The sequence below is a fragment of the Miniopterus natalensis genome, chromosome 4, assembly GCF_054644295.1.
Source record: "Miniopterus natalensis isolate mMinNat1 chromosome 4, mMinNat1.hap1, whole genome shotgun sequence".
Taxonomy (NCBI): domain Eukaryota; kingdom Metazoa; phylum Chordata; class Mammalia; order Chiroptera; family Miniopteridae; genus Miniopterus; species Miniopterus natalensis.
Genome location: NC_142084.1, coordinates 9,895,659 through 9,923,214, shown reverse-complemented (window position 1 = coordinate 9,923,214; position 27,556 = coordinate 9,895,659). Strand labels below are relative to the sequence as shown.

General features: G+C 40.9%; 1 protein-coding gene and 1 long non-coding RNA gene across 7 annotated transcripts in view; one reads left to right on the top strand and one right to left on the bottom strand.

Moving 5' to 3' along the window:
• Nucleotides 1-6,347, bottom strand: part of LOC148093180 (uncharacterized) — a 39,360-nt gene extending 33,013 nt beyond the window's left edge. Inside the window, exon 1 of the long non-coding RNA XR_015714359.1 lies at nucleotides 4,989-6,347. This is a non-coding gene — a long non-coding RNA (uncharacterized LOC148093180). The remainder of the gene's footprint in view (nucleotides 1-4,988) is intronic.
• Nucleotides 6,348-11,559: 5,212 nt separating this feature from the next.
• Nucleotides 11,560-27,556, top strand: part of FBXO38 (F-box protein 38) — a 46,770-nt gene continuing 30,773 nt past the window's right edge. For 5 of the 6 annotated variants that reach the window (XM_087816281.1, XM_087816278.1, XM_087816280.1 and 2 more), the window contains exons 1-5: nucleotides 11,560-11,647; nucleotides 18,299-18,490; nucleotides 22,133-22,266; nucleotides 26,378-26,541; nucleotides 26,748-26,913. In XM_087816281.1, the coding sequence (XP_087672407.1) occupies nucleotides 18,363-18,490; nucleotides 22,133-22,266; nucleotides 26,378-26,541; nucleotides 26,748-26,913 (592 nt within the window). In that variant the 5' untranslated portion in view covers nucleotides 11,560-11,647; nucleotides 18,299-18,362. Of the gene's footprint in view, nucleotides 11,648-12,046; nucleotides 13,275-18,298; nucleotides 18,491-22,132; nucleotides 22,267-26,377; nucleotides 26,542-26,747; nucleotides 26,914-27,556 lie in introns of those variants that run through there. The other variant, XM_016217371.2, reaches the window with a different exon arrangement.

Below are 27,556 nucleotides of genomic sequence, written 5' to 3'. Positions count from 1 at the left end.
GTGTGTACTGCTTTGCTAAAATGTAAGTGAAAACACCAAACCCTAAACAGAACCCTCTTCTGAGAAAATAATGTGTAGGTGACTGATGGCACTTCCACATTTTTTGGAGATGTGATTCTGAAAACTGAAAGCAATGTCCTTGGCGCTTCAGTTCCACTGGCTGAAGCCCAGGTGGGGGAGGGTAGCTGGGACTAAAGGACTGAGCTTCTGAGTCCCCTCCTCCAACTCCAGCAGAGAAGCCTCCCTTTACCTGTTGTGAACATTAGGTTTCAATATGAGATTTTATTTGAAAAAAGGTTTTGTTCCCAAAATGTTTGAAACTGTAAGAAAAATCACTCTTTTCAAGATAAGACTAAACCACCAAGCCTCAGCACACAGTCAGCGGACCCTGGGGTGAACCCTGCCCGCCCCTGTGCTTAATCATATTGGAAAGGCTCAAATTTCCTCCAAACCAAACCTCAAGTTTTTATCTACAAACCTGAGATTATATTCACTGCTTCACTTGCTAAATATGCTCTGACCACACTGACTCTTCATTCCTAATATTTTCAAATATACAAAGTTCTCTCCTGCTTCAGGACCTTGGGCACACTGTCCTCTCCCAAAAGAATGTTTTCACTGTGCTGTTCACAGGGCTACTTCCTCAACATTAGGGTTTCAGCCTAAATACGTCTTCCTTATAGATGCCCTCACTGACTATCCTCCTTAAAATATACTTTCCTCTGATATTTTCCATGTTAATATGCTTTTGTTTCCTTCATGAGTCTTATCATAACTCCCAGATATTTTATTTTCGTTTCATTATTTTGGCCTATCACCAAACATAAGCTCCATGAGGCCAGGAGGCAGGTTTGTGACTTAGTCCTAGCACTTAACACAATGTCTGGCATTAAGAAGGCATCATAAGTACTTGTTGAAATAAATAAACAAATAGTTTTGGGGGCAATGAATTGATAATGTGAATAAAAAGCAATTTTAAACTTGAAGCACCCCTTATAGGTAATCAAATTTTTTTTTATCATATTGTATTGGCTCAATCTCTGAGAGTTGAATGTGTGGTTAAGAATGAAGATTCTTATCTTATAGACTTGGACTGGGATTTCAGCTCTTTAAACTGTATCACCTAGGACAGATCATTTAACCTCAGTAAGTACCTGAGAGTTTGGCTGTGGGAATTGAAAAAGACGATGCATAAAGGGCGCTTAGCATAATGCCTACCACATAATAGGCCCTTAGTCAATAATCGCCATCAGGTTCCCTATTATGTTGCTTACAACTAGGGGACCAACCATCCCGGTTTGCCTGAGACTGAGGACTTTCCTGGAGACTTTTGGGGCTAAAATAGGGCAATCTCAAACAAACCAAAATAGTTGTCACCCTTCTATCAACAGGTCTTTATACCTAGCCCGTAGTTCTTCCAGATTTGCCAAGCCTTTCTTCCACTCAGTCCATATAACCTGTACCATAGTCATTCCCAACCGGTACAACAGTAACTTCCAAACCACCTCAAAAACTCTTCTCGTAGGCCTTCAGAAGTGGTCATGATCATTCCATGGTGCACAATGAGATTCCTAAGAGGGAAGAGGAACTACAGATGATTGCTACCCCTTCTCCCAAACTTACCATTAGCTTTTCACTTTCATCCTTTCTTGAAATATACTGTCTGCCCCCTTCCCTAGGATACTAAGGTTTCAGGGAAATAAAAAATAACGTAGTGATAAGGATTTATTCTGGGTACTTTAATTGAAAAGAAGGGTAAATAATAAATTCACTTTTAACATAAATAATCCAATGGTGTTTAGCATGTTCACAGAGTTGCACAACTACTATCTAATTGCAGAATAATTTTCATTAAAATAAGTCTGTATCCACTCTACCATCACCCAGGACTTGTCAACCACTAATCTACTTTCTGTCTTTCTGGATTTGCCTATTCTGGGCAATGAATATAAATGGAATCGTACAATATGTGGCTTTTTGTTTCTGGCTTTTTCCATTCAGCATAAAGTTATCAAAGTTTGCCCAGGTTGTAGAATGTATCAGTGCTTCATGCTGTTTTATGGTTGAATAATGTATGGCAATACCACCATATGGCTATACCATCGTATATGTGGTTACACCAAATCATTTTTATCCATTTGTCCATTAATGGACATTGGGTTGTGGACACTTCTTGGCTAATATGAATAATGTTGCTATGAACATTCATGTACAAGGGTTTGTGTATACAAATCATTTTCATTTCTCTTGGGTATACACCTACGAGTGCAATTTCCCAAACAGTTCTTAGCATCTCCCACGAACATTCAATGAATGCCTAGTAAATTCCAGACACTGTGTCAGGTGCAGGGAAAGAAAAAAATAAAACACTTTTACTCCCAGGCTATTACCATAAATAATACATGATTATAAACCTGCTATAACTTAGAAAGTACTTTCCCAATCAGGGATGTATGAGACGCATACCAACACTGCATGGTAGGCAGGATGAGATTATTTGCTTTTTACACATAAAAGGAAAAGACTTCCAATTGTCTTGCCAATGTCAAATAGGAAGTATTTACAGAAGATGAACAATGTTTTTGTCATTTCACAGTAGCTCCTCTGTGGCTATTAATTTTTTTTTAATGGACCACTTTTTGTGTGTGAAAAAGGCAATAGCAAAAGTCCACTATCATTTAGTACAAAATGTAGTAGTAACTGGCTTTTTGTTATTACATGTCTGCTGAAAAAGACACGTTTTCGCTTGAGTTTCCCACGCTGCTATATTTATCTTGTTCTTGGTCATTATGTTCTTTGCCCCCAGCAATGAGGCCTCACAGAGCACTGTCACGGTGAGCCTCAAAGACCCTGTCTCCTTTTTCCTAAGAAGTACAAGCTGGTAGTTACAGAATCACCACAGAGATGCAAATTACAGCATAGGGAATAGACTCAATGATATTGTAATAACTATGTGTGGTGCCCAGCGGGTACTTGAAACATCAGGGAGACCACTTTGTAAAGTACATGATTTTCTAACCACTATGCTGTACATCTGAAACTAATACAGAACAATATCGAATGTAAACTGTAATTGAAAATTTACATGTATATAATAATATATAGGAAGAGACTCAGTAGATATCCATCATGGTTATTTTACAGCTAAGGTAATATCTGGTTCAGAAAAGTGGGACGATTTTTCTGGGGTTCCTCAGTGATTCATTGTTTTCCCCTCCCTCTATTCTTAACATACAAGTTTACACATTTGTTAAAAGCTCTAATAATGTTTCACCATGATTATAAAGCAGAGGGGTGCCTGGCGTGAAGAGTGTTGTAAGGGGAGAAGCAAGTCTCTAGCGATGGGCTATTTATAAGTCAGGAGGTTACAAATTAAGGCCTCTCTTCCCTTAAAATACTTACTGTAGTACACTAGGTTAGGAGGAAGAAAGGTTATGTTTCTACCGATGGTCTCTAAATATTTATGTCAATTTCTCTTAGAGCTTTGAACTTCTCTCTTCATATTCAATACATTGGAAAATGCCAAAAATACATGAAAATGACGTGATTTTTCTTCGTTCGTCATGAGTGAATCCATTTGAATTGAGCATGGTCTTTCCTTCAAAAAATGAATTTCTTTATATTATCTTATTTTAAAAAATCAATAAATCTTACCTTATGGAAAGCTCCTCTTTAACTCCAGATACATTTAATGAGCTGCGCCAGAACTGTGTTTGTTCCTAGAAATACAGAGCTGAATAGGAAGAGACTCCTGACTTGAAGCAACTCAGTCTGATAGGCTAATTGGACAATTCACTCATTTATTCAGTAACTAGTGTTTAAGTAGTTATGAGACTGGGAGATGTGGTAGACTCTGGATCCTCAGTGGTAATCAAAACCAGGTCTAGGCCCCTGTGCAGTTTACAATCCAGTGAGGGATCCAAAAAAAAAAAAAAAAAAAGAATGATTGTTAAACAAAATGATAAAATGTGAGAAAGGGAAAATCCATGACACCCAGGAGCCAACCTTGACTTTGCTACAGGTTGGCTGCCTGCTCACAGCTGGGCCTTGATGTTCTCCTGTTTAAAATAATTGTAAAGAACATTAACATCTGACAAAACTACTCTGTAACCAAAGATCATGCCACTCCAAAAGCACATCTGAACACAGGGAAAACATGAACATTATCCTACCTACAAAATACCAGCATCCCCTATCTAGACTAATATGAGTGACTGCTGCTTCTCTACCAATTTCAACTCTAGCCTTTGGCTTTTCTTCCCTCCTTTTAAATAAGACTTTTTAAGATACCAAATTACAGAATTATTCCCACTTCCTGAGGGATTCCAATCCAGAGCAAAGCTGGTCTTCCCCAACTTTTCCCCAGATTAACCTAATCCTACATCCTTTCTAATATCCTTTTACTGAGATGCCTTAGGCTTCCCATGTGCTTTCTCTCTCTCTCAGCAATGAGTAACAAACCCACTTGTTCAACTAAAGTATTTCTGGTGGTCTTCGGCTAGAGGGCATTGACCAATGTGAAACTTGAAAGTGGCTACCATATCATGCCTATTGCGCAAACCATTTTTTCTCCCTTCTCCAGGGCATTGACAGGGGCATCAAGTATATGAAAATAGGTGACACTTGAAATCTTAAATTAAGGGGTAGGAAATTTATTTATTTATTTATTTATTTATTTATTTATTTATTTATTTATTTATTCATTCATTCATTCATTCATTCATTCACTCACTCATATGCTACCATGTTTCAAAAATAATATAAGGATTCATTGGATTCAGAGGTACAGAGTGGAGGTGCAGCTCTCTGAGAACTGTCATATAAAGACACTCTGACCAAAGAAATAGCTACAGATCATGGGACCCTCAGGTGGGATGAGAGTATCCCCAACAAATTTTTATCAGGACACCCATTCCCCCACAGCTGAGGCTCCCTCTACCCTTTCCTCAACCAGGGGTGACATATTTATCACCTACTTAAGGTTCTACCTGACTCCCTGTCCCCATAGGCATCTTCTTCCCATTGCTGGAGAGTCTTCATTCCCATCTGTCTTCTCAGTCCCTATTCCTTTAGTCTGGTCTCAGGATCTAAAAAACAAAACAAAACAAAAAATCCTAATTTTTCTATTTAGTCTTAAAGAATTTTAGAAACTCTAGTTCAATATTCTGGTAAATCCAAGTTGTCACTCTTGGTCAAGCTTAATGATTTTCAAATAGAACGGTACTGTTCTCATAAGAGGCACTTAAAGTATGTGAGGACTTGATTTTTGCTCATCACAATGACTGGAGTGGTACTACTAGCATTCAGTGGACTAAGGCCCTGCAATCAACTGGACAGTTTCACACAGCGGGATAAGACTGAACCATTGAAATGCCAACAGTGCTCCTCCTGAGAAACATCTCACCCATAGATGGGCAGGATCTATCATACCCCACCCTCCTGCTTTCCCCCATGCCAATACCAGGTACCAGTAATCAATGATAGTGTGTACACTCCACTGAGCTGGATTTGGCCTCCAAATCTTTCTTAACATAGCAATCCAGGCATGCCTTGGCGGTCAGATTTCGTATGGAAGACCAAACCTATTTGCCATTCCTGCCTTTACCTTTTTTCTTTTTAAGACTAAGGAATCTTTATGGTTCTTGAGATCAAGTATTCACCTGGCACTTTAGTCCTATTCCATTTTCTGTCTCTGTAGCCATGCCTTGGTGATCTGGCTGCTCTCCCAGTCCTTCTAAGACAGGGGTCCTATCAGAAATGTGAGCTCTGTGGCTGGGACTCCTCACCATCCCAGCAGGTCTGACAGTAAATGCCAGCCTGCCAGCATTACCTCTTCGAACAAATGCAGTGAGTAAGCTACACCCTCTAGTGGGGAAACCACATGTAATGACATGCAAAAGAAAATCCAACTCAAAGTAGATGAAGTTAAGAAAAAGCAGGGCTGAGAGGGGACTAGTTCCATGGCTCCTGTTCCTGAAAAGTCCAGAGGAATCTCTAAATTCAGGTATGGCTAGATCCAGAGTCTTAAAAAACATTGCCAGAAGTTTTTCTCTCCATTTTTTGGATCCATCCACACCTCCCTTGATGGTGTCTTCCTTTTCAGGTAGGCTTTGACCACCCCACCCAATCCCCATCCTTGGGAAAGATTACTGAACCAGTCCTTATGGCTACATGCATGCTCAACTCTCATTAAAATGAACTGAAGGACCAGCTGGCGTGGCTCAGTGGTTGAGTGTCGACCTATGAACCAGGAGGTCACAGTTCGATTCCGGGTCAGGGCACATGCCGGGTTGTGGGCTCTATCCCCAGCAGAGGGCGTGCAGGAGGCAGCCGATCAATGACTCTCATCACTGATGTTTCTATCTCCCTTCCTCTCTCTGAAATCAATAAAAATGTATTTTAAAAAATGAACTGAAATGCCAGGCAATGCAGGAGCTAGGGGTGAGGGAGTTCCCAGTATATGGATCAGACGAAGGTAAAGAATTGTTCCCCAAAGAAATATGGAGGCACTATTGCCAGGAGAAATGAATGCAAGTCAAGCAAACGCAACAGATGCTTTGGCACTATCTTTTCTGGATGCCATGTTTCCCTCCTCTGAGTCTGAGCTTGTCCTCAGGCCTGCCCGAAGCTCCACTTCCTGCTATTTTTGTCTTTACTACAGTTAACTATTAAACCTATTTGTATCATAATAAATTATGACACTCCCAGAAGCTGAAACATTTTGCTATCTTGGTATAAAGCAAGGAAATGTCACCCAGAGATCTAAGCCTTCTGGGAAGCACACTTTCACAATACAAAATGATTTGACTTTCCAGTCCACAAATGATGTCCTCCCAATTTCAGAGGACCCCAGAGCATTTGTCTTCTCATGGCTACTACTTGCTTTGTATCCCTAATTTTGCAGTTCTCCATCAGCCCCTCATTTTGCCTTCTGAGACCGATGCCTTACTCCCACCACCTTGGTGATGTTAGCCTCTCCCCATCTCCCTTCATTCCTCAAGTACTTTCAAGGCTATTAAGAGTAGAAAATGGTTTCTGAAGCTCTGGGATAATATAGGAGGGTAATGGTTAATACAGAATAATAAATATATTGGGATTCTTTAGGTTAAGAGTGATGAAAATCCAACTGAAACTTAGCTTCAGTAAAATGAGAAATGTGTGGGTTCATGCAGTTAGGAGAGGCGAGGGTAAGTCTTAATTCAAACACAGTGGTATCCATAGACTTAAGCAATACCAGGGGTCTTTCCCTCCACCTCTGACCGCTGCTAGTCTATGAATTTCATTAAATGCTGGTTTCATCATCTCCCATACACAATCCATATATGTGATGAGGTTAAGGCTGCTACTACCCTGGGCATGTGTCCTTATAGCTCATGAGCCAAAAGGAAAGGGTTGGGGGTGAGAAGGAAATCCTGACACCCAGCCAAACACCCCTCTAATCAATATGCAATCACAACCCCCAGACATGGGAAATAGAGTGGTTTTTAAGTGATTGTCTTATAACCCCCATAAGATTAAATTTAAGCTTAGAAATGATCATTAAATCACATATATACTATTATTTTGGGTTAAGAAAGTCTATAATTTTCATTTAAACTGTGTCACATTTTAAGAAAATATGGCATATTAAAGAATACGATGAATGAAGCTTATGATTCCAATTTGAAATTTTTGAGTATTGATTTAAACTTAGAACTTTAAGTTGAAAGAGTAAGAATTTTATTAAGGCTATTATTGGAATTGAGAAGGTATCACCTGCCATATTTATACATTTAATGAATAGTTATTTATTCATTTGGCAAGGTTTTGTTTGTTAAACACAGGATTTGCTTATTAAATTTAAATGCCTAAAAGGAAAACTTAAGTATATTAGATTTATCCATTCATTAATTCCTTCACTCAACAAAACTTAACTGTGTGCCAACCTCCCATGTGTTTAAGAAATTGATTCACTTGTATAGTTATTTGATTGTCTGTCTCCCCTTACCAAACTGAAGGCAGAAACATATCAACTTCTCACAATGTGTCCTTGGTGTCTAGTCCAATGCTTAATCCCAGAGCAAGCCCTCAGGAAATATTTGCTAAATGAATGAATAAACCATGTCAGGCTAACAACGCAATGGGCTTTTGAAAACTACACCTCTTTTCTGTTACTTTTGGAATTTAAGGACTATCCATTCTTTCCCAATATTGGGCACACCAAATGGGCCCAGTTCACCAGCATCCTCCGTTTCTTTCCTTGTAACAGCTGAATGAAGTTCATTCACCTTTCGCCTACAGGGGGGCAATTTGTTCCCTCAGCCAAGGGCAAGAGAGTCATAGGGTGTGAGGGAAAACGTGAGTCCTGTGTGCAGCTGGAACATGTTCATAAAGGAAAATGAGATTGAAATAGTAGGCTGTGACCAAAGCATGGCCTTGGATGTCTGATAAACAAGTTACAAATGTATGCTTCGAGGTTTAAAGTCTAAGCAAACAGGAGCCATTGACGCAATTCACACAATGCTCTGGGGAGAGAAATAAGATTGTCATTTGGAGAAAAAAAAAAATTGCAACAGTGCACGATTTAGTAATTAGGAATATGGGTTTTGAAGTCAGATTGCTCAAATTTCACAATTCTCTGAAATTTACTAGCCATATGATGTTTAGCAAAATACTTACCTCTCTGAAGCTGAGTTGCATTACTTATAAAATGGGGCAAGTGATACTTACCTCACAGAGCTCATAGGGATTAAATGTGATGATGTATTTAAAATGATTGGTTGAGTCACATTGTGATTATAAGAATGCATAAACAAAAACAAAACATAAGAATTTGTGAGGGAGAAGCTAAGCCAGATGAGACAGAGAGATATAATGAAGAAGTAGTGACACATGAGCCCACGGGAGGAGGAAAGGTGAGTTGAAGAGGGTGTTTGCAATAATTTCAAGTGCAGCTGCATGAACATTGGACTGATTCAGCACCTTCTGTGCTGCTCTGACATTCTGACATCCCCACTGTGGGTGGATCTCCCAAATTTCACTGAAGTGTTCTTCGCAGACGAGGCCTCCCAGCCTGCCTAGGAGCAGAGACTGTTTCCTACTCATTTCTTCAGCTCTGGTGTGGAATATATTCCCAGGTCCCATACAGTCTTTCAGTAAATTTTGGCTAATGGTGAATAGCTCAGAGCATTTCAAATGATTTTCTTTTCAAAAGAGTGACTTCTTTACTCTCATCCCTCTAGAGATCAGACTAAAAGACCTGCACTAGATGTAGTGACAGGAAAAACACAGTAAGGTTAACTGTTAAAAAGAAAGCTTGTTAAGTTTCCTAAGTTTCATCCTTAATCTTTTCACTTCCTCGTAACATAACCTTGATCTTGTGTAGTATGGTCCAAATTAAAAATGAAAAGTGAAGGCTTTGTTCCTTAATGCTCGCTCAGAGCTCATGTTTATAAAAGCCTCCCACGTAAGGTTCCTTTTTTTTCTTCTTCTTTCTTTTTCTTTTGCCTAATCTACCACCTTGTGTTTGGCTTTGAAACTGCAATCCTCTATATGTATACCTATGTACAACATCCTTTACAGGATGCCCTAAAGCAACATGGGAAAAGTTAGGATGCTTTAAAAGTGGACATCAGAACTATCACATGCTGAGAATTCAGCCTTTGCTACTTGAACTATAGCTGACAAGAAAGGAAGGAAAAGGGGCCTCTGATCAGCCAAATAACAACAGCTAACCTTTGTGGAGCTTTTTACTCTACACCAGGCACTGTCCTCAGTGGGTTACAAACATTACCCACAAAAAATAAATGAGAGCAAGAACATGAACAATTTGGAAACTTGCACACTGTTGGTGAGACTGTAAAATGGTATAGCTGCTATGGAAAAATTAAAGGTAGAACTGATCCAGCCATCCCACTTTGGGGCATACATCCAAAAGAATGCACAGCTGCATCTGGAAGAGACATCTGCTCACGTTCACTGAAGCATTATTCATGGTAGTCGAGAGGCAGAAGAGCAACCCAAACGTCCACCCATGGATGAGGGGAGGAAATGTGGGACAAGACATAGGACGGAATGTTAGCCAGCCTTAAAAAGGGAGGCAATTCTGACACATGCTACAACAGGAGGGAAGGAACCTCGAAGGCATGGTGTTAAGACAAAGAATCCAAACAGCAAAGGATGAATATTGCATGATTCCACTCACACAAGATAGAGGCAGAAAGCAGAATGGGGCTGGGGCTGGAGGTGGGGGCTAGAATGGGAGGTGCCCTTCAGCGGGTACAGAATTTCAGCTCGGGAAGATGAAAAAGTTCTGGAGGGGGCTGGCGGTGTGGCTGCACAGCAGTGTAAGTACACGGTGGGGCAAAAGTAGGTTTAGAGTTGTTCGTGTGGAAAATAATGCAATAATTAATAAATTATAAGAATAAACACTGCGTTCATGTCCCACAACTGTAAACCTACTTTTGCCCCACCCTGTACACTTAACACCGCTGAGTTGTATTCTTGAGAATGATTGAAATGGCAAATTTTATGTTATTTATATTTTACCACAATTAAAAAAAAAAAAAAAAAGATGTAAAGCCTCATTCCTGTGTAGACTCAAGGCTTTTTACTGGTGGGGCTACTAGCCTGCCTTTTTTGATACCCTGTGCTAATAAAATCTGCAGCTGTCCAAAAAGAAATTAAAAGCAAACAAATGAGGTAGTTTGGGGAGTCGATGGCCACGCATTCTCCGCTACTCCTTCAACGAGAGGTGAAATCTTACTCCCCTCCCCTGGCCTCGGGCTGGCTCAGCGGCGCCCCGACCGCAGGCTGGGCCCGAGGGAAGGGCTGCGGCTTCCGAGGCTGGAGGGTGTGTGTCCCGGGCCTCCCCTGCCTGCCCCGAGCGCTCCCTACCCGAGGCCCGATCTCGGCGGGAGCGACCCGAGCCACGGCGCGAGGGGCCTGCAGGCAGCGGCGGCCCAGCGCCAGCTCAGCCCCGGGGCTTCCAGCCACGACCGCCGGCCTCGCAACATCCCGCGGGGCCTGCAGTCAGCGCGCGTCTCGGGGGCGCTCGGACCGCGGGCGGCTGAGACCTCGGGCGGAAGCTGCGCCGCCGAGCCGGGTCCACCCGCGGAATCACGAGACTCACAACGAACTGAACCGAGCCGCTCAATTCTGCAGCGGTTTGTCGCGTGGGCACCATAGAGATGTCCACGTTCGCTTAACACACCTGAGGATTACAGGGGACGCGCTGGACCCCGGTCGCTCCGCCAGAAGGGGAGGGAGTCCCGCCTGGCCCACCTGTTTCCGGCCCTAAGCCCCGCCTGGCTGACCACGATCTGGAAGTTTTCAGCCAGAACAGCTGCGCCCGCCGGCGTCCTGACCGTAATCCCGACGTCAGAGCCCCGGGCGCTTCCGGCTCGGTGACCCAGTCTCGGGAACCCAGTGTCCTCCCCGTTCCCGGAGACGCCACTCTCAACATGGCCGCGCTGCACCGCCGCTGCGTCCACACCGCCGCTGCGTCCACACCCAACATGGACTCCGGGCGCGGGCCCCGCCCCCAGGCCAGCATTCCGGAAACGCCCGAGCGGCGGCGGAAGCGGAAGTGCCGGCGGTGGGGGCCGCGGGAAGCGGCGGTCGCGATCTCCCTCCCTCCCACCGCAGCAACAGACGAAGGCCGGCGCAGGTGAGGCGGCGGGGCCCGCGGCCCGGAGGCGGCCGGCTGAGCGGGGCGCGCGGGGGTCGGCCGCGGCCGGAGGGGGGCTCTCGGGCTCCCGGGCTCCCGGCCGCCTGGTTGTCCGTCTCGGGCCCCTGTCGGGCCTGTAGCTCCCGGGAAAGCAGGGGTTGGGTTCGTGGTTCTTGGCCTTTTGAGGCCCAGGTTGTGCGTTTTGCCCCCCTTGTGTGAACCTGGCCCAAGATACCAACATACAGAACACGCTCGTCTTGGTCTCGCTTTCTTGAACAAAATGGGGGTGGTTGGCCTGGACAACGTGGGGGACCCCATTCCACTCCGGGCGTCACGAATTCCAGGATGTCAATGTTAAGTCAGTGGCTAAGCCAGTCAATTGAGGAAGGCCTGGAGCTCGCGTACGGAGGGGATGACCCTGAGCAGCACCCAGCAGGTACACCCCTGAGAGGCGGCCATCCCTGGGGTCCGGAGCCCCGAGTTCTAGTCCTGCCTCGTCCACCGACCGACTCGCTGTGTGACTGTGCCCAGGCCCATGACCCTTTCTGTGGCCCAGTTTGTTTATCTGTAAATGAGCGTGTTGGGTGCCTCTGATGTCCCTCCTAGCTCGGGAAGTCAGATTCTCAACCCTCTTTCGAAGTCTTTTCTTGAAGACGGACCTGAAAAGCGTGTCTTTCCTGCCTCCTCCTGCCCAGCCAGGAGGTCACTGATAAGAGATGTCCACCGTGTTTGCTGCCAGACACCCAGCCGGCCAAGGACAACTCGGCGCTTTGGAAGGTCCCTGTGCTTCCTGCGCAGCGGGACTCTGTGCCCTGAAGACTTTGTTTTATAAACCAGTACCAGCAGTTAAAACACACCAGTGTGAAAAATAGGAGACCTTGTGGGTTTTTGTTTTTTTTTTGGTCTTAAAATGCTCTCTTAACTTGCTGGTTCACTTTGGGCGAATTCCTTCCCCTCTCTGGACTTGAGATTTCTCCTCCGGCAAAGGAAGGTGCTGGGTTAGGTCGCTGGTTCTTAATTCCCTTTCCCATACTCCCAGCACAACTGAAGAATGAATAATGGTTCTCTAAGGCCATGACTTTTGTGGGGTTTGGAGGGTATTATATATGTAGTCATATAGATTGAAAAATCGGTGCTTGTAATTTTTAACTATGACTTTTGGCAACTACTGGTTTAGATGATTCCTAAGGCTCTCTCCCTCTCCTTAAAAATGTACAAAGCTGTGATTCTTCTGTCCTTGTTAGGTGTGTGTGTTTGCTTAAATGACTGTGTGCCTGGAGGTACACACTTTACTTTCCCAGTAAAAAAAAAGATGCTGGGGCATTGAATAGGAGCAAAAGGAAAACTATTTCAGTAAGATAAAGTGGCATAGTGAAATGAAACTGGACTTGACCTGCAGTTGAAGACCTGGATCCTGACTTCGTTTAGCAGTGATGTTTTCTGACTTCATGACCTCGAGCAACCCGGCTCACCCCTCTGGGCCTCCCTTTCCTCACCCAGAAAATGAGGGGCTGGACTGGGTGATTCTTGACTCTTTTCTTCACTGTAATTCTGGTTTTGTTTTTTATCTAAGCAGCTTGGCGGATATGGTGTGGCATTTCTTTCGGAAAGAGAGGCTGTCTCTTAGGTAGGAGACATTGAAGATCGTTGATCTGGGAAATGGGACCAAATTAAGTGACATGCAAGATCCCTTTGATGGGAGTAAGCTGAAGCCCATAGAAACTAAAGAAAGGCGTTAGGAAGCTGAAGGGCTGGGAAACCTTTGTCCAGATTGGATGATGAGGACACCGGGAAGCTTTAAGGGGGAGGAGGTATTTTCGATAAGAATAATGAAAAGTAATTTAAGATACAATAATTGAAATGACTGACTTGTAAGATACTGGTGGTAAAACCTGCCTCCACCCTGAGACTGAGCTTCGTGAGGAGAACGACTGTCACCACCTAGCACTTAGTAGACCATAGAAAGTAATCCAGTGAAGGGATGGATTACTTAAATGATGGCTGGATGAGTGGATGGATGGATAGATGGAGGCAATCATGAAAAGGTGTTTCTCCAGAGAACTGTTGTTAATTAGATACAGAATGAGAAATTGATAAAGAATTGTGAATGTTTTGTTAAAGGAGCCTCTAAGTTTTCTGGTTAGTTGTAAGGTGTTTATCTCTGCCCTATAAAGTGTGTAGTAAGACACAAACACATATCCTGGAGGGTCTGATGTGATCTGAGGAAGGGAGTAATTAGGATAATTTAGGGATGGAGGAGGTTGTTGACAAGATGGAACAGGTACAGGAAGATTTTTAGTTGTGACATGTAGAGAGTAAAGGAGTGAATTTATGTAGGTCTTTTATAGGTATCAGCAATTGTGAGAATTGTGAACAGTAAGTGTTAAAACCTGTATAATGGAAATCAAGGGTTAAAAGGAAAATAGCTTGATTTTGTAAGCAAGGAAATGTGATGCTCCCATACAAGAAGTGGAGAAAACCTTGCCCTAGCCGGTTTGGCCCAGTGGTTAGAGCGTCAGCCTGTGGATCCAAGGGTCCTGGGTTCGATTCTGGCAAAGGGCATGTACCTCAGTTGCAGGCTGGGCCCTGGTCAGAGAGCGAGCGGGTGGCAACCACTCAATGTGTGTCTCTTCTAGCCCCCCTTCTGAAAAAGCAATGGAAAAAATATCCTTGGGTGAGGATTGAAAAAAAAAAGAAGTGGAGAAAACCTTTAGGGCTAAGGATTGAGAGACTGGGGTAAATTTGGGAGCTACCAGAAGGAATTGAATTAGTAGAGAATAGCGTAGTTTTGCCTGGGAAGGCAGGAGCTTTGAACTGGCAGGCTGGAAGAAGAGCATGCGTGTCTAAGAGAAATTGTATTATGGAAGGACCCTAGTTTAAAGAATACTCACAGATAACACAGGCGTACTACTTAGAATGTACCTGAGCCTCCAGGACAAAATTTTGATGCTTCCTGTGGCTCCATTCTGCTGAACAGACAGCTACAGAATGACTGACTTTAGGATACCCAGGGCTGTTGTAGGCTACTGTGTAGGAGCCTAAATTAGATGGACCACAAACCCTAATGTGGGAGGAGGGTGCAGTCAGTAGCAGTTTTATCAGAGCATCCAGAAGCCCATCTCCAAGCACTGGGGCATATCTCTAGAATGCAGGGAGACGGCCAAGGTGCAGAGGACTGACTTGATGATAGGGTGTATAGTGTGGGTTGGGGAATCTGAATCCCAGCCTGAGCTCTGACACTTAATATATGCCCTTGGGCAAGTGACTTATGCTCTCTGATATTATTTGTCCATCTGAAAATTGAGGATTCCAATCTTGGGTAGGGATCTCTGGGTGAGCTTTGATGTGTCTGTGAAGCCCCTGAAATTGTATGTATATAATTCAGTGTATATGAGTCTGGTATGGTTTGTTTTGCTCCTAGGGAGAAAATGTGCAGCTTTCATCGTAGCCTCAGATGGGTTTGTGGCCCAGAAAAAATTAAGAACTATGTGACTAGGTATTCTCTAAAGGCCCCTTCAACTTTTAACATTCTAGAATTCTATAACATCCTATCAGAATGACATTTCTTTGAGTTTAGAGTCTAAGCTCCCAGGACTTGCTAACCCTAGAAATAAGACCTCGTGCTGCAAACTATAATCTTCACATATTTGTACTCACCTGTTATTTATACTCACTTCTCCCTTACCCTCCCTGACTCCTCTGCAGGCCACCTCCAATGTGTCATCTTTATCTATGGCTGATAACTGGAATTTCTCTCCTTTCCTCTTTCTCTTTTAACCCAGTGCTGCTTTGGACTTTTCCTACTTTGTTGAGTTTCTCAAGTGGCAAATGGTGATATTTTGGAGATAAGGGTGGGAAGAAACCAAGACATTGAAGGGTAATTTTCTATTCTCACTTGCTTTTATCCTTCATTCCACTGAAATAAAAGCACTGAAGAGAGTGCATGCACATACAAGAGAGGCACCATCATCACTCAGGACTTTGAGTGTCTTGGATGGTGTTTTCTTATACAGGGGTGGCAGGCCTGTGTTACTCAGTGCCCGGGATGAAATGCTTAGCGTGGCCTGGCTGGTATTTCACGTGAATGAAGATGAATCAGCTTTAGTTGAAACAGTTTTCATGTCCTTTATAGAGTCTAAGTGGTGGCAGGGGAAGATGAGTGAGTCCTTCGTGTAAGGGAAAATAAATTAGTCTTTAAGGAGGAAGCTTTTATCTCCTGAACATCTCCAGGGGCACCTACTTGGACTGGAGAGGACTGATGGATATCCCGTCTATAGGTCCTGACCTGCTAAGCCCCTAGGTGTAGGATGTCCTTTACCCCAGTGTTCATCTCTACAAGGCCTTTCCCACCAAAGGCTTACAGTAAGGGGGGTGGTCACTACTCTACCTACTGCCAGGTAGGTAGCTTACATGACCGAGTCTTTAATTCTAGACACGATATGGGAAATATACTTACAGTTTTGCCTAAAAATTTGTTAGTCCTGCTAATTAGGCCCTTCAGCGTAGTGTTGATGCATACTGTTAGATTTTTGTGGGCTTGCTGGAGACCTAACATCTATATGATGTTGTATAATGTCATATCTGTGAGTAAATATTTCTCTGAGTTCAAACAGGTGAACTTTTATAAACTCAATGATATTTAAAGTACAGTCTGTTTGGTTTAAAAATTCAAATGTAGGTTGTTCCGTGGGTCTACTAAATGTGACTCTCACAAAACCGCAGCACTGCCAAATACAAAGGGACAGTAAAGGTGGGACTGTGGGTGAGGGGAAAGTTAGTCAGTGGTGTGGATTTGGTGAGAAAAAGGAGGGAAAAGGGCTAAGAAAGAATTTTACTTACGGGGTGAAAGACAGCATGGTATCAGTAAACAGAGTTGTGGAGATTTTTTTTTTAACTTGGAGTTTTGAAAGAGAGAAACCACAGTGTGTTCTCCACTGATTTATGCATTCATCGGTTGCTGCTTTTATGTGCCCCAACCGAGAATCTCTGCATCCATGGCGCATAGGGACACAGCTCTGACCAACTGGGCTACCCGGCCAGGGCAGAGTTGTGAAGATTCTTAAAGGTCAGACATACTAAAATATGATAACTAGAGAATTAACTCATGGTTGGGCTGCTCTGTACTAGTTAATAGTCTTGTTGAGTCATTTACATGCTGCAGCGTAACTCTTGGTGATGTGTCCTTATTGGAGTAACATCTAATTGCATTTTTGCTAGGGTCATACGCTTGTTGCTGAGGTCGTTGAGTGTTGAGATAGCAAATAGAAACGTGAAATGGTTCTTAGCAGCCTTGAAGCTACTGGATGCATATGGAGTAATGGAAAGACTGATGGATATTCATACGTCAGGCATTTGAGGACTTATTAGGAGCAAGGACTTGTTATCACATAGAGGCAGGAGGTTGAGTTTCTTTTCCTTTTCCTGGCAGAGACATGATGAATAAAATACTATACAAATTGCTATGGTAGAAGCTCCCAGGGAGCTTGGAAAAGGGGGTGAATAGGAGAAGTTTTCACAGAGGACTCAACATTTAAACTAGATTTTGAAGGCAGATTTTTTAAAAACCAAATTAGTGGTTTTGTAGACCAAAAAAAAGGAAGGAAAGGGAAGGACATTCTAGTCAGTGGCAGTAGCTTATTAGGGATGAAAGATCAATGTTTGTGAGAACTGAGGATGTTCGTGTGGCTGGAGTGTCCTGAGGAGCAAGTGATAGGATTGAAAGGTGAGATTGAAAAGGTGGCTTGTGACCACATTGGGAAGATTTTATCCTAGAAAGTAGGATTCCCTGCAGGCTGATTTGGTCATTGTTTTTTAAGAAATATACATTACCAATCTAAAATTTTCAAAAAATGGAGAAGACTATGAAAAATAAAGTCTCTTTCCTACTTTCCTAAACCTCTGCTCTCACTCCCCAGAAGTAACCACTGTTAGTATTTTTATCATGGGTCCTTCCAACTGTCCCATTCGAGCAGACATGTTTGTCCTTTTTCTTTGTGCAAGTTCAACATCTTACTCTTTTCACTTAGGATACAGTCAGAGGAGTGTTGTAAAAAGGTAGCACTAACTTCACTGTGGAAGTCTGGGATGGTGTTTATTCAGCAAGTTACATATTGTAGGCCTACTGTGTGGCAGGCTTTATTCCAGGCCCTGGCGAGACAGTGTTGCACATCATTTAGTAAGCTGCTGCAGTAGTTCCATTTAGGGCTGATAGAGGCCTGAAAGCCAGTGGGATTGGATGCAACAGCAACATTGTGGTAAAATTGATGAGAACAGCCAATCAGGTGACTGGGAGGTGAGCGATCTTACCTTACATTTGAAGAAATTGATGCTTGGTGAGACTCAGTGAGTTAGCTAGGAAGCAACAGAGTACAAACTAGAATCCAGGACTCCTGGTTCCTTGGATTTTTGCTCATTCTAAATAATTCCGTTTTATATTCTGTACTGCTCTTCAGAAAACTATGTTCTGTGCTCTTGGTGTAATATTTTTATTAATTTGAATGTGGTCTGTACCATTGTAATTACCTTTGTATTTTAAAATAAATGTTTTAAAAAAATAAAAATAAATAAAAGCTGTTTTACCTAGGTTTTATAGAGATAATTTCTGCATCTGATTTGCTGCTTTAGTTTCCTCTGTTCTCTGCTTGCTCTCAGGTACTTTGAACTCAAGTAACCAAGAGGGGAGATTTGCTCTTTGATAACTGGAGATAACGCAGCAATGGGTCCACGAAAGAAAAGTGTTAAAACATGTCTTATGAATAATGAAATTCCTGAGGAAACAGTATCAGATGAAACAAAGGATTATATGAATCAACTTTCACATGAAGTACTTTGCCATATTTTTAGGTAAGATGATTTCTTTTGTTGCAGAAAGTTCTCTTGAACAGCCATTCTCTAGACTGTGTTAACATTCCAGGCTTCTTGGAATTCTTGTTGACTAAAAGATTTGTTTACTTTTGTTATTACAGTACTGTGTGTACGCAAGGCAGTGTTTCTGACTTTTTTTTTTACTACAACCCACATTGAGAAACACATTTTTGCTCAGTATGTAGATATATGTAAGTGATTGAAGCAAAGGTTTTGTGAAATAATATCCATCATTTCCATATGCAGTGCATATATGAAAGTTGTTTTGTGATGAACTTTTTTCAAAATCTTTTTTTAAATTATATTTTATCCAAATGACATTATACCATTAATTAAAGAAACGAAACAAACAAAAAAACCCACAACAGCAGAAAAAAAACTGTCTTTCTAATTTCCCCTGCTCTCTTCCTTCAGTCATTATCCATTCAGTAAACAAATCCTGATATGCTTTGTCTCTGGAGCTGGAGACCTGAGTTTGAATTCTGAGTCTCTCATTTACTAACTATGGACCAATGATAGATATTTAAGGATTCAATGAGATAATGCTTTTATATTCCTATGACAAGATAATTACCTTGCCCCTTGTGTTCTGACATTGGGATTGTTTCCAGTTTTTCTCTTACACAATTACAATGAACTTTTCTAAGCATCTAAATTTTCAAATATTTTAGATTATTTACTGGGGAAAATTTCCCAATGAAATTTCTAAGAAATGTTTTGAATTTTTAAAACTTATTAAATATTTGTAGATTTAGAAGTTTTTACAAAGTAGGGAATCATGAACACTTTAGTTTTCTTTTCTGATACAAACGTGTGTTAGTCATTGTCTTCTTCAGTTTGTTATTCTGTGAGAGAGGGTAGTTTTTATTAGTTCAGTTCTGGGAATACGAGGCCCAATTAAAATAACAGATTTTTTTTAACGTAACAAAATGATACTAAAGTTTGTTTTACGGAAAAGTGTCTACTAGAATAGCTAAAATTTTTTGGAAAAAGAGCCTAACCTTACCAGATATTCAAATACATTTTTTAAAATATACAGTAATTAAAGATTTGGAATTGGAGGAAATATCCAGACAGCTGGATAAAACAGACAAACTCCATCTGTAGATTCAAATGTATGTGGGGATGTAGTTTATGATAAGCTTGGTATTCACATCAATGTGGATGATTCAGTGATGATGTCACAACCTGAAAACCATTTGGAGAAAATCATAAGAGCATGTTCTTATCTCATATCTGACAACTAAATTCTAAATGCATCAGTGAAATAAACAGTACAGCTATTAAAATTCCAGAAGAAATCATAGATTAAGTTGTTTCCAGGCATGTGTGCCAGGCATTTGTAAATGATGGGAGGACATACTATGAACAAATTGGGCCATATTTTAAACTGAGAGCGGATCAAATAACATTTTGCAGTTCAAACAGAATATTCAAATGGAAGGGTTGGAGTTGAGCAGAAGGATGCTACTCTGGTTCTAATGCAAAAAAAACATGCAGCAAATTGGCAGAATGTAGAGAACTGTGAACTAAGCTGAACACTTGAATTTGGTATGAGCTGTTTGTTCTAAAAAAGATTTATTTTTAGGCTTCTGAAGTTTTTATCTGAGGACCCATGTTTTAATTTTTGGATAACTACTTGATATGTTTTCATGAAACAAGAAAAACTATGACTTTCTTAAAAGAACCCTAATTTTTGCTGTGTGTGCCATGTTAAACACATCTTTAAAAAATGTATTTGTTCTGCCTTTTGAACTCCAGCCCATTGACTATGTATCTGTGAAGAAAAATAGCATTTTTTTTTCTGAAGGCAAATGTGATGTAAGATAAACTTCATATGATTACTCATCTATTTGTATTTAAAGGGAGTATAATATTAACTAAGGCAAATACTCTGGATAACAGTGATTTGGGGGAAAATGTTTTAGTGGCAAAATTTGATTTAGGAAGCAAATTCAGTATTTTTTATTGTTTATAAAATGTGTAATTGTATAGTTTCTGAAAATTATCCTACTTATATCCAAGTTATAGAGACTGTAAGTTAAGTGAGCAGTAATACTTTTTTTTTGGTAGAGAAAATTATTTTATTTGATTCTCTTTATTTAAATAGTTTTAAAGGGGAAGGGAGAGGAGCCAGAGGCAGAAAAAAAAAAAATGGAGTAGAGAAATACTCAGCAGGCATACTTGGACTTTTCTTTGAGAATTAGCTTAATTTTTAGGAGTTAGACTCAGACCCAGCTGTGTTGACATTCTTCCCTCTTACCTGGCTGTTGACTTTGTAGGTTAACTTTCCTGAGCCAATTTCAGCACTTGCAGAATGGAATAATTATAGCACCTATTTTATCAATGAGGATTCTAGCAGGAAACAAGATACACTCAGCTGGAATTTGAAGAAGATTTAATGAAGGGACTATTTTGAGAAGTGTGGGTAGGGGTAGTGTTAAAGGAATCAATGAGGGGACTAGCAACACAGAAAGCCTTTGCCTGAATTTGATATTAGCCAAAGTCAACTGATAGCCAGAGGGGCAGGGAACACAGCAGAGCAGAGAAGAAAAAGGATGGGGGAGACCTGTGGGGCAAATGTTGAACAACTTACCTTATAAAGTTGTGAAACAATGATTTCCATCTGTGACATGATACCAGCTCCATAAAGGGTAGCTTTTACGGTTTTTAAAAAATTAATCTAGCCCTGGACAGTTTGCTCAGTGGTTAGAGCATCAGCCTGCAGACGGAAGCATCATGAGTTTGATTCCCAGTCAAGGGCAGGTACCTTCGTTGCAGGTTCGATCCCTGCCCCAAGTCAGGGCGCGTGCAGGAGGCAGTCAATGGATATGTCTCTCTCATGTTGATGTTTCTCACTATGGTGAGGATTTTTAAAAAAATAATTAAATCTAGGTGTGCTTGGAGGGGTGTTGAGAAAGAGAAAGAATGAGATTTTTGATCTTTCAAAATACATATTGATATTACTAGAAACAAAAGTAGAAGCTAATTGAAAAGTTTCAGGAAGGAAAATGTAACTGAAGTTTGAAAAAGAGGAAATTGCAGTTCAGATCAAGTGGTCTCACTTAATGCTTATGCAATACTTTTATCAGAGCGTGAGATCTAAAAGGCAAAGAAAAAAATTATATACTATAAACTTAATATATATATCTGTTGATGGAGAAAATAGGATAGTTTCTGGGGGATGTTGAGGGAGCAGAGAGGAATTTTTTAGCCGCTTCAGAAAATGGATTCTGTTAAAGCTATGAAATTGTATTGGGCATGTTCAGATTGATCAGTACTCTGGACTTATTTCCATTCCCTTATCGTCTTGTCTTGAAATGCACTGAGACCTTTTTTTTTTTGAGATTTTCTTTGTCCTTAAAAACTTAAAAGGAGAAAGGCAAGTTCTATGAAACGCCCTATGGAGGAAGCATAGTACATTATTTGGATACTTGAGTATTTGCTGACTTACCTGTTTTTAGTAAAAAGCCATATGTATGTTAATCTTAAAACCCTGTGAATATTCCTAAGGTCTTATTTCATTTGAGGGGTAGGAGAATGGAAGAAGAAAACAATAGCCTAACAGGGAGAGGAAGTCCTTACCCACTTGATAAATATGAGTTTCTTTCTCTCACAAAGGTACCTCCCTCTGCAGGATATCATGTGTATGGAATGTCTTTCCCGGAAGCTAAAGGAAGCAGTGACCCTGTATTTGAGAGTTGTGAGGGTTGTGGATCTCTGCGCTGGGCGCTGGTGGGAATACATGCCAAGTGGTAAGTGGATTTAACCTGAAAACTAACAATAATCATGTTTCCATCAAAGGTTGCTTGTTGTCATCAAATGGTACTTGTTGTCTTGAGATAGGCAATTGCAATCACCTTATAGATAGGGAGGCAGGGTTTTATCTAAATTATTTAGGTTGGGTTAGGTTGATAAAGTACATTTTGCCTGATGCTTTACTGTTTTCATTTCCTACTCCCTTAAGGAACTATATCAGCCTATTCCACAAATATATGATTAGAGAATACTTATTGAGCCTTTTATTAGCTAAACATAAGTCTATCATATTAGATAGTGTCCTTTGTTTTAGGATGCAGTTTTTCATAGTTTTCCTATACCCTTCATGGCTCCTTCTGTTTAAACAAATAATTTTTGTAAAGCTGCTCTAGTAGACCACAGAAATTGCACTTCTGGAACTTGAATTTCTTTAGCACTTTTTAAAGGCCTACACTAGGTCTTAGGTATTTTCAAATAAGGCATTTGCCTTGCAGGTAAAGAACTCGGGGTTAATAGCCTAACCACAACAGATGGACCTCAGATAAAGAGACTGTGAGAAGACAAAGTTGATGACTTTATTTAAGCAGAGCATATCTGAAAGGGAAGAATTAAAATTAAGGGCCAATCAGGCTTTTTTTTTTTTTTTTCAGTTAACACCAATCCATTAATTAATGCCCTTTGGTTACTGTTGTTTAGCAATTTTAAATGTCTTTTTTAACCACCTTTCATCAAAGTATCCAGATCCTAATATTTTGAAAATGTGATGTGACTGGGTATAAGGGAGCCTTAATGGATGTGAAGGGCTGAGGAAATAATTGGCTTGCTCTGTCGAATTGTGTGGAGCAGGACAGACTACCTCTGGAACACTGGAATATTGTATAGCTTGGGAGACCGTATTCTTTCAGGAGGGTCTTTAGTCAACTGGTAACTCTTATCAGTTGGCCAGAGTTAGTTAATAATAATATATACCTTTTTGCAAAGCAAAGACCTGAGGCTAGAACTTAGCTTGGTAGAAGGCAAACCACACTTATCTTTAAATACTTGAAAGAAACCATCCTAAGGGAAAAGTATTCATCTTACTCTGGGGAGTGGTCATTTATAACAGGAAAGAAAAAAATTAGGGCAGTCTGAAAATGACAGCCATTCCTTATATTAGATTTATAATGGAGGTTAGGCCAGCAGGAATTCTGGAGATGGGATCAATGCACTATGTAAAGAAGCAGCATAGGAGAGCTCCCATTTTACACAGTTTTAGAAGAATTTCTATGTACACTGCTGACTTCTTTCAGACTGTGATAAATACCTGTAAGCCTAAGGTTTCCCATCCCTGCAATGAATATAAAAAGAGAGTTAAAGCAGCAAACAGCCTCTAGCCTAGAATACGACCTCACTAACTGCTTACTAATGCCATCCTGGCCTGTTCAGGGAGTTTACACCCTGATTCTCTATATAAAAACTGCGGTTTTTATGTAGTACACTGTGGTTTACATATGCGATCCCTTTGGATTCTCACACCATTTCTGTAAAGGAGGTGGAACTTCACCCACATTTTAGTGAGAGGCAACATATACTGTGCAATGAAAGAGAATGGACATTGGCAGTGGTCAGAGTTAGTTTTGAATTTGGGCTCTGCCACATGATAGCTTTTAAACTCTTTCAAGCTAACTTTTTACATTTGTAAATGGGGTGATAACCTTTTTCATTGGATTGTGAGAATAGGTGAGAAAACATGTAAACTGGTTAACATGTTGAATGTCAATAAGGTTATTATAAAGGATAATATCATGAACTGTTATAATTACAGAGACCAAGACATTTCTAAGATCCCTTCTTACTCTTAGTTTTGTGATTCTAAAGTTACCATATCACCTGGACTAGCCCTGTACAAATAGAACAACTTTTGAAAACTTTAGGATGTTAGACTTAGTGATTTGGGCCTTCATTTTTATTCTTGAGAGTTAATACTTTTATTTGTCATTAGTGAGCATACAGTTGGCTTTCTGACAGCCTACATTAAAAACAAAGCCTCAGATAATAAAGTGTAATCTGTATGAGACTTGTCTCCCCACTTACCTACCAACACTTCTGCTGTGGAAGTGACCTGCCTCCCCCTCTGTTCCCATCTGCTTGATTCCCACTATGGAGCACAACTGGCCTCACAGATAAATAGCCCTCTGTCAGCTCAGCATCCTCGCAGTTTGGATCACTTATGTTCTCTTCATTAACTTGCATTCATCTTTTTCAAAAGAATGAATTGTCTAGAATGGCGATTTTCAAACAATGTGCCGCAAAAATTATTATTATTATTATTATTATTGTTTTTAATCTTCACCTGGGGATATTTTTTCCATTGTTTTTCAGAGAGAGTGGAAGGGAGAGAGAGAGAGAGAGAAACATTGATGTGAGAGAGACACATTGATTGGTTGCCTCCTGCATGTGAGGATCGAGCCTACAACTGAGGTACGTGCTCTTGGCTGGAATCAAACCTGGGACCCTTCAATCTGCAGGCTGATGCTCTAACCACTGAGTCGAACTGGCTAGGGCCGCAAGAATTTTTAAAACATGCAATAGCTAACTATTTAATTAGGGTCACTGACCTCTTTTCCCTTAGATTGTCAAATAAAAAAGTCACAACAGCCAACACAACAGTAGCTGTCAGGTATGAATGCCCTGTCTTGAACCATAGTAGAATTGCATCTTATTGGTCAGGTCACATAATAAGGTTGCATCTGGTTGGTTAATTCTTGGTAGCAGAAATTCTTATATACAGTATAGGCACCTGATCTTTTTTTAAAAATATTTATTCTCGAGAATATTACATATTACAGATGTGCACCCCTTTTTATCCATTGCCTCCCTCCGCCCGGTGTCCTGTTTCCCTGCTCTTGCCCCTGCCCCAGGCCTTCACCACTCTGTTGTCTATGTCCATGGGCAGTGTATGTATGCATATAAGTCCTTCCGTTAATCTCTTACTGCCCTGGCTCCCCCTTCCCTCTCAGATTCGTCAGTCTGTTCCATGTTTCCATGCCTCTGGTTTTATTTTATTCAGTTTCTTTTCATTATGGCGTACAAAAATACCATTGATTTCTGGATGTTAATTTTGTATCCTGCTACATCACTGAAATCATTTATTAAATCTAGTAGGTTTTTGGTGGCGTCTTTAGGGTTTTCTTTGTATAATAGCATGTCATCTGCAAAAAGGGTAGGTAATTAGGCCCTGGCTGGATGGCTGAGTTGGTTGGAGCATCATCCTGATATACCAAGGTTACAGATTCGATCCGTGGTCAGGGCACACATAAGAATCAACCAGTGAATGTGTAAATAAGTGGAACAAGAAATTGGTTTCTCTCTCTCCTTCCCACTCTCTCTCTAAAATTAAGGAAAGTTTTTTTTGTGTGTGTGTGTTGTTGTTTTTTAAAGGGTAGGTAACTACTATTATTATTTTTTTGTAAATCGATCAGATTATACCTTTTTTTGGTCTAATCTGCAAAAAAATATATATTTGGTGGTGTGCCACAGAATTTTAGTAATTAGTTTATGTGTGCCATGAGATGAGAAGGGTTGAAAATTGCTGCTCTAAAATGTCTAGGGAGTGCCCTGACCCATGTGGCTCAGTTGGTTGGGTGTCATCCCATGCACCAAAAGGTTGCCAGTTGGATTAGTTCCATTCCTGATCAGGGCGATTCCAGGTCCGAGCACATGCCCAGGTTTCGGGCTTGATCCCCAATAGGGGGTGTTGCTGGAGTCAGCCCATCGATGTTTTGTTCTCACATGCATGTTTCTCTCTCCCTCCCTCTTTCTAAAAATCATTAATAAAATCTTTATAAAAAAATAAATAAAATGTCTAGGAAGTGATAGTTAAACACAGGTCAGAGTAGTTATTAGGAAGTGGTTAAACTAAGAGAACCTAGGTTGTGATGGGATTTAGGTTAGTACTGAGCTTTCTAAAGATGAGGATCATTTCTTACTCATTTTTTTAGTGTGTGCTCTGTATACCCCTTGAGGTTTTACGGACTAGAGAGTACTCTTTGGAGAGGAGAAAAGTACTTAGTATATGCTGACAGACAGGAAAATGAACTTGGCTCTGAATATCTTTGAACCTTTCAGGCTTCACAGATTCCAGTTTTCTGACACTGTTGAAGAAGATGCCAGATGTCGAACAGCTATATGGCCTTCACCCTAGATACCTTGAGAGGCGAAGGGTCCGCGGCCATGAAGCTTTTAGCATTCCAGGTGTTCTGGAGGCTTTGCAGGCATGCCCAAACTTAGTGGTGAGTGCATCTAGCTGAACATTGGACATCAACTGATTGATGAAATAAATAAAAAGCATGATAACATGGATTTACTCACATGCAGATTCCATCCATAGCAAACCCTGAAGTTCCGTCGCATGCTTAACATCCCGTGATACAGAACTAGAAGATTTGGGTGCTAAACTAAAAGCCTTTCTTATGCTTGCTTTGGCATTATTTTCTAGGGTGTGGAGACTTCTCATTTGGAATTGGTAGAATCCATTTGGACATACATGCCACATGTTCATATTTTGGGGAAATTTCGGAATCGTAATGGAGCATTTCCAATTCCTCCTGAAAATAAACTGAAAATCCCTATAGGAGCAAAAATTCAAACTTTACACTTAGTTGGTGAGTACATGTTCCTCGGGTCACTTGTGACTCCTTGAAATGCCACATAACTGAATATTTACTAAAAGGAGATAGGGAGAATTTTGGAAATGGCTTCATTGATTGATGATGCCAAAAGACATGCTTGTGAGACTGGTATAAAAATTTCCCATTAAAGAGCCTGGGATGGGGGATGAGAGAAATACTGCTTCACAACCAATCTGTTCCATTTTTGAAGATAGTTTGAATAGTTTTGAAAGTTGTTGGGTTTGATTGATTGTTCGTTTGTTGTTTTCAGTTAGCCCTATCCTGCCCTAGTTCTCTAATATCTACCTTTTGGTCCTGGCTCTGCCCTCTAGAGCAGAGTCCTCTAGTATAACTTTCTGTGATGATGGAAATGACCTATACTTGTACTATCCCATATTGTATCCACTGTGGCTAGTGACACAGAGGTACTGAATATTTTATTTTATGTTAATTTATCAAATAACCACATGTAGCTAGTGGCTACTTTATAATACAGCTCAGCTCTAGAACATTGCAGAATAAAATAATCCTTATTATAAGGATATTTTAATACTAAAAAATTGTATATAATAAAAATCTTCATTGTAGCTCTTAGGTTACTTGTATCTTCTTCAAGCAGAAAGTCCCCTATGTTCTT